Source organism: Ictalurus punctatus, chromosome 4 (genome assembly GCF_001660625.3).
Source record: "Ictalurus punctatus breed USDA103 chromosome 4, Coco_2.0, whole genome shotgun sequence".
In the NCBI taxonomy this organism is placed as follows: Eukaryota; Metazoa; Chordata; class Actinopteri; order Siluriformes; family Ictaluridae; genus Ictalurus; species Ictalurus punctatus.
In genome coordinates, this window is record NC_071284.1 from 5938429 (window position 1) to 5953445 (window position 15017).

The 15017-nt window shown below is 37.7% G+C and overlaps 1 protein-coding gene across 4 annotated transcripts; it reads left to right on the forward strand.

Annotated features, from left to right (window-relative positions):
* Positions 1-1107: 1107 nt before the first annotated feature.
* LOC124625995 (glycosyltransferase family 92 protein F13G3.3) lies at positions 1108-14292 on the forward strand. 4 transcript variants are annotated; one of them, XR_006982359.2, is made up of 3 exons: positions 1108-2732; positions 3303-3420; positions 13059-14292. XR_006982359.2 is itself a non-coding variant. In XM_047152676.2 (3 exons), exons 2-3 carry the CDS (start codon positions 3413-3415, stop codon positions 11715-11717), a joined length of 1362 nt encoding a protein of 453 aa, XP_047008632.1. In that variant the 5' UTR covers positions 2035-2732; positions 3303-3412; the 3' UTR covers positions 11718-14292. The 4 variants fall into 4 exon arrangements, 3 of the variants coding, with proteins under 3 accessions (XP_047008632.1, XP_047008633.1, XP_047008631.1); XM_047152676.2 differs by having other exon boundaries at positions 2035-2732; positions 10364-14292; XM_047152677.2 differs by lacking the exon at positions 3303-3420 and having other exon boundaries at positions 2647-2732; positions 10364-14292.
* Positions 14293-15017: the final 725 nt, after the last annotated feature.

Below are 15017 nucleotides of genomic sequence, written 5' to 3' on the forward strand. Positions count from 1 at the left end.
GCATATGTCTCTACCAATCATTCCTGTATATTATTATTTAAATATGCAGTGTACCTTGAGGCATTAACACCTGATCCATCAGTAAGTAAACCGTGGCTGACACCCCAAAAAGCCCAAATAGAAGTGTGGCAAATAGATGTTAACCGAACAGTTTGGACAAAGCTATATTTTTTCCTTGGACATTGGTGACAACAGAATCAGCCAATAGCCCTTGGTTGAATCCAGGGTTAAATAAAAATTAGCCTTGTCCAACCATCAAGCTTATCTGATAGCTGATTCTGCTTCTTTGAGAAACACCGAACAGGGGTTACCATGGACTAAACTCTTGCAGTTTTGAAGTTTGTGAGGTATGCAAACCAAGAAGTAGTAAAGTGCAAGTAGAGGTCATTGTTCATTTTCCATACAGCTTTCACTCTTCTCTATGATGATGCCACCCACTTGACATTAAAGATTCAGCAAACTGTACATTGAAGGGTACATCATTTATAATGTTGTAAAAACAGAATTACTGAAGCGTCATCTGACCAAAATCCAATAAAGCCATCTTTAAGGAATGCATCATGAAAGCCATGTCTGAGCAGGTAATGAGTAAGCAGTTAAGTAATACTTCAGTGATTCCTTCAGCTTTGTTGGATGACAGTTCTACAAGGTCTAGAAAGAAAGTTTTCGGTTCAGAATTGTTATTTGCACATTTGAGATACACTTTTAAACATGTTGCCTCGCTCAAAGACATGCTCTCATCAAATGTGAATTGTAATCTTAGGTCTGGAAAATATAATGCTGGATGTCAAACAAATAAGGATTTCCTTTGAGATGGGGCTGATTATGTCTGCACAGAAAATATATATTTTTAAAAAATATATATATAGTACTCATCCCATTACTCCATTATGGAGATACTCCATTCAAATTTATTTATTTATTTATTTTTCCAATTTACAAGTCCTATTACTATTGGTGTTACAATAAGCAGTACTGCACAAGGATTTTGTTGATGCAGTGGCTTGTTCTTGTGCTTTAAGGAAGCTTGAATTCAATGGTTGTTCTTGTCTCTTTTGAAACTGCCAGTTTGTGGCTCTGTAGAAGGTTATGTTTATGTAATTTTTGTCATAATGATGCAAGTTGCTTCTCTTCTGTATATCCTTATGAACTAACTCTACCGTTTTGCCATTCACTTTTCAAAAAAAGTGTTGAAAAAGCATGTGGCTTCTTTGCAAACAACCCAGCTTTTGGTATGCTATGCGCAGAAATAGATCGATTTTCTTGCGGTGTTCATATTGGAAAATATTCCAGCAGATGGTCAAATTATCTTCTGTAACTGACTGTGAGCTTTGACATTGCTGCTGCTGCTGCTGCTGCTAACTGGGCCAATGCGCAGCTTTATCCCTTTCTAGTTTTCAGTAACGCACCATAAACATTTTTTGAGTGATTTTGAGCATTTACATTCCTGCCTCTCAGGGATCAGCATTCATCTGACATTAAATTACACTGTGGACAATATCTTTTAAAGATGAAATATGATTGGTGCTTACATTTTGCCCATGAAACATGATTGGACCTTATTGTTTCCATGATTTTTAATTTTTTTTTAAAAATTTTCGTTTATTTTGTTCCTGCTGTCCATCACAATGCAGTGCAATCAGACAACTTGTACTGCAAGTGATCTTCCCCAAATTACCACGGGTGCCAGAACGCCATTCCAGATTGTTCATTTTAATGAGCTGGAACAATGACACTAAGCTTACGAGCACATTGCTGGTGCCCAACTTTGCCTTGAGACTAAGTGACTATCCACTCTGTAAAGCATGAACTATGCGGTCAAGTCAAACGCAACCCAAGCGTAGAAAGAAATGGGGGGCGGGGTGTTAGAATACCAAGAGGAGGGACTCAACTCATGGTACAACGAATAGTTATCTTCTAATAGTTATATTATATCTTTCGTACAGATATAGACAGCTAAGTCTTAAATGTCTCAATATAGTATATACAGTAATTAGAAATATAAGCAGCCTTCAAGCCTGTCCATCTGTGAAGAGATTACAGAAAAATCATTTCACTTAGTCTTACAATACATGACAGCTTTCTGTTCCTCGCTTCACTGCTATTTCTGCTCTTCCTGCTGCTTCAGAAATGAAGAGCTAGAGTGACATGTTGATCTGTTCAGTGACATGTTGAGTATTTTGAGTGGAATTTAAAAAATAAAATAAATAAAAGAAAAAAAGAAAAAGAAACAAGAAACTGGCAGGAAGTTATTATTTAAGCAAGCAGCAGCATCACACTGACTACCACAACCCCAAACCACACAAACAGCAATAGTTCTCTATTAAAATCCCGAAGGGGATTATGGTGTTTTCACTCCTGGTTCATCTGAGCCGTACGAACACTCTCGGAACGGTTCAACATGTATCTATGAACAACCCAAATGATCTCAGACCCCCCACCCCAAAAAGGACCCAAAAGCGAATCGTACTCAGAGCACCTCCGAGGTAAGTACTCTACTTAACGCAGTTAAGTGAAACACAGTTACATTTCTGGATATGAAACACAGTTACATTTCACAATTACATTTCTGGATATGGGTCACTAAAGTGGGTGTCTGCCTTGGATTATTTGCAGAACTGACACTCCTTCCGCACGTTCTCTAGCGCGCTCGCGCATACACACACACACACACACACACACACACACACACACACTACTCAACAAAAGAAGATTGCTGCTGCTCTTCGCAGGTAAAGCCTTTTAATGTTCCCCTCGTTACAAAGTGTTCCGTTTGTAGTAAAATATGTTCAACTTATTTTGTATATATATATATACATATATATCTTACTTTCTAGGCAGTTTCGCTTTCGTTTTAAGAAGCGTATAACGGTTTCTAACTAGACATTCCGTATTAGAGTACTAAGGGCGACTTTAATATTTTTGCTGAAATACACCCCTTCACTGGAAAAAAATAAAAATAAAAAAATAAATAAAAAGAAAAGAAACAAAAACAAAGGGAAAGAACTTGTTTTATTTTTGTATATCATGACGATGGTGGTAGGAGGCTTCTGTCGCGTGTTGAACTTTAGATGAACTTGTGTTTTTTACATGGTCCACAACTTATCTCCTGAAGAACAAACGTTACAGCTTTCTTAAAAGAAAAGTATCTGTAGGTCCATAATTATTATTGAGTTCAAAACTGTGCCTTTATTCCTGTGGCTACAAAATAGTACAACCTGCTGAACATGTGGTAAATACCAAGGGTGTGGTTTCCGACACATTTCAACCTAGTCACCTCTGTACTTCTCTTTTTTTTTCAGATTTCAAACTGTTTTTCTTGAGGAATTCACTGAATTTCTAAAATACAAGTAGAAACTGTAAAAGTGCAGCATTGTACACAATTGTTCCAGAGAAAAGAAACGTTTTGGACATGTTGATGTAAGTACTTGATTATCTACTGGTTTTACCTCCTACAGCACCGAAGCACCTTGCTTTCACAGCTGATGGATGACTTTTGTCTGAAATATCTTGCTTTTCTGGAAACTTTGTGTTATACACTGAACTTTTACTACTTCTACTATTATTTACCCTGCTGAAAAAAACAAACAAAAACAAACAATAGAAACCATCACAGAAATTCGAATGTTCTAAATTCACTACATGTACCTGTACAAACCACCAGCTAACCACTAAAACCAATACCATTACTGGTCTTTAATGGTATCCATTAGACATAACATGCCACCAATAGAAGACCCCCCCCCCCATAGTTTCTATTAAAACCATTAAAATCATTACAAATTCTATGATTGTTTTTTTTTCCAGCAGAGTACTGCAGTAACCGAATTACTGCATCTTCAGAATTACATACACCCTCTTTGTATCTCATTAGTACCACACCTTTTTACCACATCCTTTTCCACTCTTCGCAAGCTTTCACACCTTGCAAACTCAAGCTGAAATTATAAAGTATCTACATACAATGATCTCCCAGAGACCTGAAATGTAGTGCAGCAGCAGTCATCTCTGCCGAACCGCTTTGTGGATTAGCATGGTGGGGTAAACGCTATGGAAACAAAGCATAACGCATGCAATCTGTAATGAATTTATGCAGTAGGGTCAGGCTGGGACATTTCCTTAGCACAGGACAAAAAAAAGCCTGTTAAAGTTAGTTCTGTCCGAAAACAACATGCAAATTTACATGATACAACTATCCACCTCTACAAGTGTTTTTTTGTTTGTTTGTTTTTTTCAAGAATTCCTATTGCTTCTCTGTGAGTTTGAAACCAGAAGTCGCTCAGGACCAGAATAGTCTAGAGAAACGCTACAGGTTTTTTTTTTAATGGTAATGTTTTCGGGGGGGGGCTGCGTAGAGGCTGGTCCTTTCCGCAGCCAAGAACTGATACGGCATTCAATGCAATGTAAACGAGATGCCATTTCTTTTGGAAACACTTGTAGCCTAGCTATGATAAAGGATTTTATGAAGAAATTTATCTTTACAACAAACATAAACCAGTCCCAGAGCATAGAATATTCTGGTGGTTGTTTTCATATTTAGGGGTGTCAACAATCTGTTCTGTTCCATTTTGAGTGGAAAAATGGTTTGATTCTACTTGATGGTAGATGTACATACTTTGATGTATTTGATTCTAGCTGTATGTACTAGGGATGTCACGAGAACCGATACTTCAGTACGAAGTCGGTACCAACATTCTTACAACGTGACGGTACTTGTTTTTCTGCAGTACCATTGATACCGGTTGTAACGAAAGAACCGTGGTTGCGGTTCTTCCGGACCTGATGGGGGCAGCAAATACGCGCAAGTGTTTTAGTTGGTCCACAAGTGGTGAAGAAGAAGGAAAAACACCTACCAGCACACGGGAAAAACTACAGAAGATTAGCTTAGCTTAACAAGTTAGCTCCGCCCCGATTCGTTGAGAGGAAAAGAGAGGAAAGCTAGTATCGGTTTCCGGTGTGCAACCGATGCTATCGTTCATTTCAAACAAAGTGAGGAAACACCTGGAATTTGGCGAAGCACCTGAAAGACGGTCCTATATTATATTTGTTTGTGGCAGCTGGCATTGTAGCCGTGAAACCAGCTAATGTTATGCTCCATGTAATGTTTGCGATAGCCAGTTATTTGTTAACGACGCTAACACATTGCAGTGTTATAAACTACCTCCTAATGGGCCACCATGCATCGCCATTCAGCCCGTGTCCTTTCAGCTAAATGTAGCCTAATGTCGCTAATAATTGTTCACATGTTCATGCTTTTGATAACTCTTTTTGGCCTGCCACCATATCAGTGAATTTAAACTAATGCTTGCATTCAGAGTATAAGGTGTGTGTGTGTGTGTGCGCATGCGCGTTTAGGAGTACACGTCCACTCATTGTCAGACAGTGTTTGATAATTAAAATACCCCCCCCCCCCCCGTCTCTCTCTCTCTCTCTCTCTCTCTCTCTCTCTCTCTCTCTCTCTCTCTTTGCCAGTATCAGCCAGAGTAGGATGTCCTCCTGGAGAGTTTTTTTTATTTTATTTTTTATTTTATTTTATACCACACCGTGGTATCGACTTTGGTATTGAGCACTTTTGGTGGTATCGGTACTGACTCCTAAATTTTTGGTATCGTGACATCCCTAGTATCTACATAGATTAGCATGTGAGAGAAACAATGAGAAGCAACAGCAGAATATAATCACTGCTTTTATAGAACTTGTAGAACATTATACACGAGGATTGTCTACCTAAATGTGTTTCATGATGAGGAAATAACTTTGGTGAAATCAAAATGATCACATTAGTCAGGCTTGCCTGCTCACTCACTGCTCACTTACTATATTCAACACATATCATTAGTGTTCACAGAAAAGAGGTTTCAAACAGGTTTCATTGTCATCCTCAAGGTCAATGAAAATCTTTTTCACAACTGAGCAAACTGATTCCAGAAAATTACCATTCAGGGTGCATTTGTATTCATGCCTTTTCATGCTTCAGAAAGCATGAGAACATAGCAGAAACATTAGATGCATATATCCACACATCCTGCTTTTCTGGAAACCTTGTGTTACACACTGAACTTTTACGACTTCTACTACTACTACCCTGCTGAAAAAAAAAACAATAGAAACCATCACAGAAATTCTAATGGTTTCCCCTACAAATATCATTACAAACCACCAGCTAACCATTAAAACTAATACCATTATAGATCTTTAATGGTATCCATTAGACATAACATGCCACTAATAGAAGACCCCCCCCCCCCCCCCCCCCCCCCCCCAAAAAAAAAATTATAGTTTCCATTAAAACCAATATAATTCCCATTATAAACATTAAAATCATTACAAATTCTATGAGGGTTTCGTTTTTTCAGCACAGTACTGCAGTAACCTCCTGGATGCTTTTTCAGAATTATATATACATTCTTTGTACCTCATTAGTGCCATACCCTTTTACGACATCCTTTTCAACCTTCGAAAGCTTTGTTAATTTGTAGCCAATGGAGAATATCTAGTTGAATTTAGCATGAATGCTGTCATGTGGCAGCAGTGCAATACAAATAGAAACCATGCAGCTATAGGTCAAGAGCCTCAGCGAAAGTTCACATCAACCACCAAAATGGGGGAAATGTGCTCTCAGTTTGTTTAACCTTGACATGGTTGTTAGTGATTTAGGCTACATTTACATTTATTCATTTATCAAACACTTTTATCCAAAGCGACTTACAAATGAGGAAATACAAGCAAAAGTAGGCTAGACTATTTCAGTAACTGCTGATTTCCTGGGATGTTCATGCATAACAGTCTCTGGAGGTTATGCAGAATGGTGCAAAAAGAGAGAGAAAAAAAAGTAAGCAGCGGTTCATGCAGGCGGAAACGAGCTGACAGTAAGGCTACAATAGCTTACATATCCATCCTTTACAACCGAGGTGAGAAGAAGCATCTCAGAATGAGCAACAAACTGAACCTTGAGTAGGACTGTTACTATAACTACTTTTCTTGGAGGATATATTGAACCAGAAATAATTGCGATAAACCATATTATTGTCATTTTAAAACCATTTTATACCACCGATTTAACAATATTGTAATAGCATAGTTTTTGTCTTCTGACGAAAATATCCTTTAAATTTAGTCAATATTTTGTCATGACATTCATTTTATAGTCAATGTATTCTGACTAAAATGGCATCAAATATAAGTCAATGGCACCGCAAGTTGAGAAAATGCAAAACTTACAGCAAATATTCACACATTTTATACATTAACTTAAACATGTATCAACAAAAACCTCTGAATACTGCACTCGTTGTGAAATAATAACAATGAGTACACTATTGTAATGCAATATTGTGAATTCTTTATACTTTAGTTATTCATTGTCCGTATTTTCGTGTGTTGATACGGAAAGAACGTATTCACAACGTGATACCATTCTACCTAGCGCATTGCTTTAGTTCACTTGTGCATTCACGTCATTTTGTGCAGAAGCGAGTTGTAGTATTAGGTTTATGTTGTGTAAATGTCTTGTTTGGGTGAGTACCCAGCTAGTTAAGTGCTTCAGTTTACCTCTTTTCATTCACTCTTCAGCTTCAGCACACGCAGTTTAAGCAGCTCAATCCCAGACATTATTGAGTATGACTGGATTATTTTAAACACTCACGTTTTTTTTTATTTTTTCTAAATTTTTCTTCTTCTTCAAAAAAAACATTGTTAGTGCATTGGTTATATTTTATAATTTTTTCAGCAGTATGTTTTAATTAAATTGGTGCTAGTGCTTACTACACATCATAAATTTGAATGCACAGTTTTTGCATTCAAATGTGCATTTTTATCTTAAATTTGACAAATATTCAAAGTAAATTTAGTTTAACAGCCGTAGTTATTGATCTAGTTCCGTTTTCTCGTTGTGTATTTTCCCTGAATTTGCTGTTCGCTGATCACCTGACCTGTTCCTGTGATTTGTTTAATGAGTTGGATTAACAATTTGGATTTGTCTGCTTGCCTCTCAAATAAAATGCTTAAACTGCATCTCTACTCACCGGACATGGCATGATGATGTTTATTCTTATGTAAACAAACACACATGTAAACACAATGGGCAATATCAAGGTCAGCAAAAATGATCGAGGTCATGTCCATATATAGTATAATAAGTCAATAAAGTCAAGTAATTATCGTGACAGATCTAACCTTGAGGCAGATGGGCTACAACCCCAAAAGACCTAATCAAGGTCTACTCCAGTCAGCCAAGAACAGGAATCTGAGGCTACTGTGGGCACACATTCCTTTATGGCCACAATTTACACACATAACAGCTACTTATAATGGCTTCTTATAATGGCTACTTCCAGCATGATAATGTGCCATGTCAACAAGAACAAGTCATCTTTAATTGGTTCCATGAACATGACAGTGAGTTCAGTGTACTTCAGTGGCCTCCCCAGTCATCAGATGTGAATCCAGTACAGCACCTTTGGGATGGGTGGAACACCAGATTTGCAGCATGAATGGGCAGCTGACAAATATGCAGCAATTATGTGATCCCATCATATCAATATGGACCAGAATTTCCAAGCAATGTTTCCAACACCTTGTGGAATCCATACCTTGAATAATTTACATTGTTCTGGGGAACTCTTCTTTTTGGTGCATGCAGATAAAAATCATTTGGAAGCCTTTTTATTAATTGGGTAGGTTTCCCCTTGCTGCAATGGACTAATTATAGATGCCCCTGTAAACTGGTGAAGAACAATCTAAGGATGGGGTTAATGACAACCCCAGTGTAAAGCTTAATATTGTTTTTCAGTTTTCAGTAAGCCTATGTAAACGTCTGATAATGGTTTGTGCATCGATGCAGAATCTTTTAAGAGATTTACACCCTGAAGAGGTCCTCAATCGCCCCCTAGTGTCAGGACTGTGTATGACAACTGCCACTACCAAATAATAATAATGTATGGTCCTTCATACCATCATGCCAGACTGTCTGAATTGTAAACAACTCCAGGATTCCAACCATGTAATTGAGTTGAGTTTTTAGTCTTGCTGCATTTATGAGTCACTTGGTTTGAAGCATTACCAGTGCATAACTTTATTTAAAATATATGCATATAAAGCATGTAAGCATTCATTTAACTTGTAACTACTGTAAATTTGATGCTGCAGTGGTAGTTTTGAACCTGATTAGGATATCTCTGCCTCAGACCGACTCGTATTATAAACAAGGTGCTTCAATTTCAAGTGAAGCCTTAAAAAGTCCTGTCTTATTTCGTACAACCCACTTTTTAAGGATGTATGTCGCTCCATGCTATTACACCCAAATGATTTACTGAACCTGAATCGGACAGTTCATTGCAAAGCAACGCAGCATTACATATATAATATCTTAGAATTAACAGATTAATAAAATGTCCAACAAAAACACATCAAATCCTAGCGTACTATTAGAATAGATTTGACAATATGTGAAGTAGGACTCATAAATACATAAATACCAGCTTGTGCATTGCTATTTTTCCCTGGCACATCTGTCACTTACCATTTAAAGTACATTCGCTTTTTTTTTTTTTTTTCTTAGAGATTGCTATGAAAATAACATGACTTTGCATGACCGAATTAGTTGTTTACAGTATCGGTCACTTGCGCAGGGGACCCAGATGAGGGATTTGAATTGAAACTGAAACAGTTGAACTTTTTTCTTGGTTTGTTTGAAAGAAAATCTCAAATATTTTTTTACAGAATGTATTTTGTTGTTTGACATACATGCATTTTACAGAACTTTTGCAAAGATGTAAAAGTAGTGTAGAGTATAATCCTGAAGAAGAAGAATACATAGTCCTGCATTATTGATCTGCTGCTCAAACTGTTTGAACACATCTGACCACCACAGGAGAGCAAAGGGAGGCCTCAACAGTAGCGTTTGCCCTTTTGTCAGGTGTCAAATTTGATTCCACAGCAATCAGTGGCTGGGAGACAAGGGAACAAAATTGGTATCTGGGTGGGAGTGATGTTTTGCTCTCTGTCCCCTGTCAATCACAACGACACTAGGCAATTTGCAGGCATCTGTGAGATCATGTATGGAGAAGCAGGCAGTAATGCTTTCCTCGGGGTAAGTTACACCGCCCTGTGACCCAGCATGAGGAATGAATGAGTGAATGAATGAATGGAGGCTTAGCTGCCAATTTTATTATACAAAGACTGCTCTTTTGGTATATTATGCCATATGTTCCAGCTTACTCTAATATTAAAATTGCAGAGCTCCTGCACAAAATGCATAAAGGTTCTCAAGTCTGATACAGCCTTTTAAATATTTATGAGTGTACACACAGCAGTGAACTCCCAAGTTTAACAGTTGTTTTGTTTTTTGTTATTTACTTCACAGGGCATCACACATCTCACAGCATTTTGTTTTTAAAAGGACCCTCTTCATCACAATTATCTTTTTTGTGCTACTGTATTTCTTTTATTTCCTCACTGGAGTAAAAAATATGAAGAACTTCAAGCCTATTGTTTTATACCCTCAATTTAAAAGGAAACCGCCACCCTTGATATCATGTGGCGTGCCAGTGCAAAATGATCCAATCATTAAAGTCAACAATCTTAAAACATATCTGGTCGGCTCCTACATAGAGCACCGTCAGGAGGTGAAAATGATAAAGACGATCGCTATAGTGCTTCGTAGTGAAACCACAAAGTATAACTGCTTGCTGTGCTGCAGCGGACAGACGACATCCGTACCCGCAATGTACAACATTCACTCTGACCACTTTGGGTTTGAATACGGTACGGCTGATATTACCTGCCAATTACCAGAAAACTGTACAACGCCGACACATGTGGCAATCACTTCCCGATCATCTAAAAAGGATGGATCCTCACAGGACATTCACACCTTCCAACCTGTCAGGAATCAGCAGAAGCAGGAAGTCTTTCCTTATGAGTTTACAGTCTGCATTTCTGTCATGTATGATTATGACAATGTTCTGGAGCTTGTGCAGACCATGGAGATATTCAAGATACTCGGAGTCCAGAAGGTAGCTATTTACAAAACCAGTTGCCTTCCCAAAACACAGAAGGTCCTGGATTACTACATCAAGCAGAACTTTGTGGAACTTATCCCCTGGAAAGTAAATTCTTACATCAAGGTGTCCAGTGGCTGGCAGAAATCGGTTTCATCAGGAGAGCTGCATTACTACGGCCAAATTGCGGCACTCAACGACTGTGTGTATCGTTACATGTACCAGACTCGCTATGTAGCTCTGCAAGACTTGGATGAAATTATTTTACCTATGAATTTAAAAAACTGGACAGAGCTCCTGCCTGAACTGGAGAGGAAATACAATCAGATTGGTGGCTTTGAATTTGAGAATAATTATTTTCCTGTTTCCTTCACGAATTCAAGCCCTAAGTATTCTCCAGACTCCTGGAAGAAGGTTACAGGAGTAAACATTTTAGAACATATCATTAGAATAAGCAATGATCCGACGAAATTCAATAACTTCAAAGTGATTGTTAATCCTCGCTTAGTGTTTCAGACTACAGTCCACGGACTTTTGCAGACTGTGAGGAATAGTGTCAGAGTGGACCCTCACATTGCCCGTATGTATCACATGAGATCCATTCCAAAAGAAATCTGGGTAACACATTCCCAAATACAGGACACACATCTGAGGGACTATGCGGACAGTCTGATCCCGGCTGTTTCTAAAGTCCTTCGAGAAGCATTGGGCATTTAAAATAATGCATCACTAATCTGTGTTAAACCAGAAAACTATTTGTGAAATGTATGGTTAGGGGCATGATGTGGTAAGAGTATAAAATTTATTTTATTTAAACTTGCCAGGATACTGTTTACAAATGCCAAAATCACTGTAATAAGTTTAGGTGGAGGGAAATTGATCTGAATTGTACGAGATAGGAAGCAATAAATGCCTTGTAAGAACTGTTTCACTTTGTCATTTCCCCCTTTTCTTTTTGCACAGGAAATGAAACCAGCAGACCATGGCAATTTAAATGATAGTTCTAAGCATTTATTTTAGCAATGTTAAAATGGAGGGAAAGTTGTCAGGAAACACAAAAATAACACAAAGCATGTGAATGTCCCTTAGCACATTATTTGCAAAAATAAAACAGCTTATTTGAATGTCAACCTTTATATCCTAATTAGTATTTAAATGGTTTTATCTTCAGGTGTTGATTCCTGATTCCTAACATTTATAATTACAACAGATGTCCTTCAGCAACAATACTTAACACACACATATTCCATCTGAATAGTACTTATATTGGCAGTGGACAAATAGACAATAATATATATGTGTGTGTATGTGTGTGTGTGTGTGTGTGTGTGTGTGTGTTTACCTTTCCCAACACACAGAAATTTAAGTAACTTCTTTCCTCCTCATCCAGACTCTCTCCACCTGTAATCAAATGTAATCAAAACTGCAAAACTACATTTGTTAGTATTTTGCATACACCATGTTGAAGCATACAGAAGATCCCAGTAAGTACTTCAACCTTATGGAATGAGATAATCTCAATTTCTGATGCAGAAAAACTAGTTCATGCGTTCATGACCTCAAGACTGGATTATTGTAATGCACTTCTAGGTGGTTGTCCTGCATCCTCCTTAAATATACTACCGTGAGTAGATACAAAATGCAGCTGCTGGAGTGCTTACTAGATCATGAAAATATGAACATATTACCCCAATTATATCATCACTAATTTCTATCACATTACAATCCTTCACGCTCTTTAAGGTCACAAAACTCTGGACTTTTGATAATACAGAGGATATCAAAGTCAACTAAAGGAGGTAGAACTTTTTCACAATTAGCTCCTAAACTCTGGAATAGCCTTCCTGATAATGTTCAGGGTTCAGACATACTCTCTCAGTTTAAATCCAGATTAAAAACACATTTCTTTAGTCTAACATTCACATAACGCTTCCCATAATGTTGTACTGCAGTCATGTCTGATAAAACAATAACAAATGTACATGGCCATCTCTGCCTGAAATGCACTGAACAGCAGCTACGCTAATCCTTCTCCATTTGTCTCCTCTTCCTAATCAGTGAATGTGACAACTCCAGCTCAGAACCAGCCTCTAGGAAGATTCCAGATGACACCAACACCCACGAAAATCTGACCGTTCTGCTCTCCGGGCCGGCTTTGATCGTCCTGGTACCCTGCTTCTGGAATTCTCGTTGCTTGGAGGCCAGTCACTGTTGCCGAGGATGGCCCCCTATGGACAACCTGGGGACACTTTGAAGCCGTGGAGAAGGCATTGGACTGCAATTGATGCGGGCAGTTTTGGTGCGGTGTCTTGGAACTGCATTTGCGCTGACTGTTTTGGACTACAATTGCACAGACTTTGTGCCCGGGTCTCCATCGGTGGACAGTTCATAATTCCAGCGGAATAGACTTCATGTTGAGATTGTGGTGATTTCCTGATTACACAGTTGCACTATTTGTTTTATCGTATAGCACACAGTTATGGAAGGGAATTATTTTAAATTACACAATCCGGTGTCATCCAGATGAGGATGGGTTCCCTTTTTGAGTCTGGTTCGTCTCCATGTTAGATATTCCCATTACCTTTTTGAAAGTTAACAATAACGTAGCATTACAGCTATTCACCATGATGTAATATAGAGAGTGGGTTAAGGTTAAATACATTTAGCAAGTGTTTTGGACAAGGCAAGCTGTAGTAATTAGCATTAGGAGGATGGGTTAGGGCCATGTTTCTTCGTGTGTTCGGTGAACGTTAATGCTGGTGAACAGGTGCAGACAGTCAGTGGCTAATGAAACTTGCTAGCTCAGTAATGTCAAGGTCAAAAGTTCTTCACAAGGTTAACGTGACAACAAGAGAGGTTGGGGGTTACAGTAGGTTGAAATGATTTCCCCGATCTCTGTAATGTTGATGTCTCTGTAACTTAATTAGGTTGTGCAAAAAAATTGGTAGTGAGGTGCTAAAGGCTGGACAATAAATATTATCTAGTTAGCTAGATTTTCCTGGTGAGTCTACAGCACCATTTTGTTCATTAGGAGAGTGGAGGTCACATTTCCAAAATGACACAATTTGGGATTCTGTAATGCAATTTCTCAGTTAAAGCCCAAAGTCATTTATCCATATTTTGTAACTAACAACTAACCAACACTCTTTTTGCTCTTTTACAGCTTTTCAAATGGAAGGGAGTGGGACTCCTGTCTTCCCAGATGGCAGGGAGATTTGTAAGATGCATCAACTCCAATTCTTAAATCTGTCAAATGTTTTAATGATTTTAATAAAATGTCACCTGAATTTCATGCAATTGATTATTTTTTGAGCATTTTAGTATAATTTAGCATTTTAGGATAATTGTAGGGGGAAAAGTATAAACAACACATCGGTGTTACTTTCGTGCTATTTTTTTTAACACATCTTTGTGTGGAAATGTTTAACGCACAGCATGTGTTAAATGTACTAACACACTGTGTTAAAAGCAACACAAAATGCGCTGTCCTTAACTAGACACACACACGTGTTAAAAATGAACACATGATTGAGTGAATGATATCAATATATTTATCCATAAACCATTACTGTACACTAGAAAAAGTAAAAATGTGCGATAACAGTCCAGTTTACAGGACATTAAATGCACCGCTATTTCATTAGCTTGGGCTTACCTGTTTGTAATGCCCACTGGATCGTAAGATGGTTACTCAGTTTTTTTTTTTGGATGCTTTAAACGTCTCCTTTGATCAAAATCAGATGTTTTTGTCTTAAATATATGACTTATTTGAGTTCTTAACTTCAAGGTCTATATATAAACACCACTTTAGCAGTACATTTCTGAACACCATCTTGTGTATAAATAAAGGAGATATCAAGTTGACATATTTGTTTATAATGTGGTATATTTGACATTTTCAAAGGGTAAAAATAAACCTGAAAATATTAACCCATTTTTTAAATAAAATTAACCCAGCGTTTTTGTAAAAATTCAACTATGGGTTTAAAAAACAAATCATTTGATGAGTTAAAATTA

What these genes read in the sequence shown, in the direction of transcription:
- LOC124625995 (XM_047152675.2), top strand. Translation starts at nt 10,059, where the DNA reads ATGGAGAAGCAGGCAGTAATGCTTTCCTCGGG. An exon ending in GCAGTAATGCTTTCCTCGGG is followed by an intron (nt 10,091 to 10,363) that starts GTAAGTTACACC and finishes TTTACTTCACAG; the next exon opens with GGCATCACACATCTCACAGC.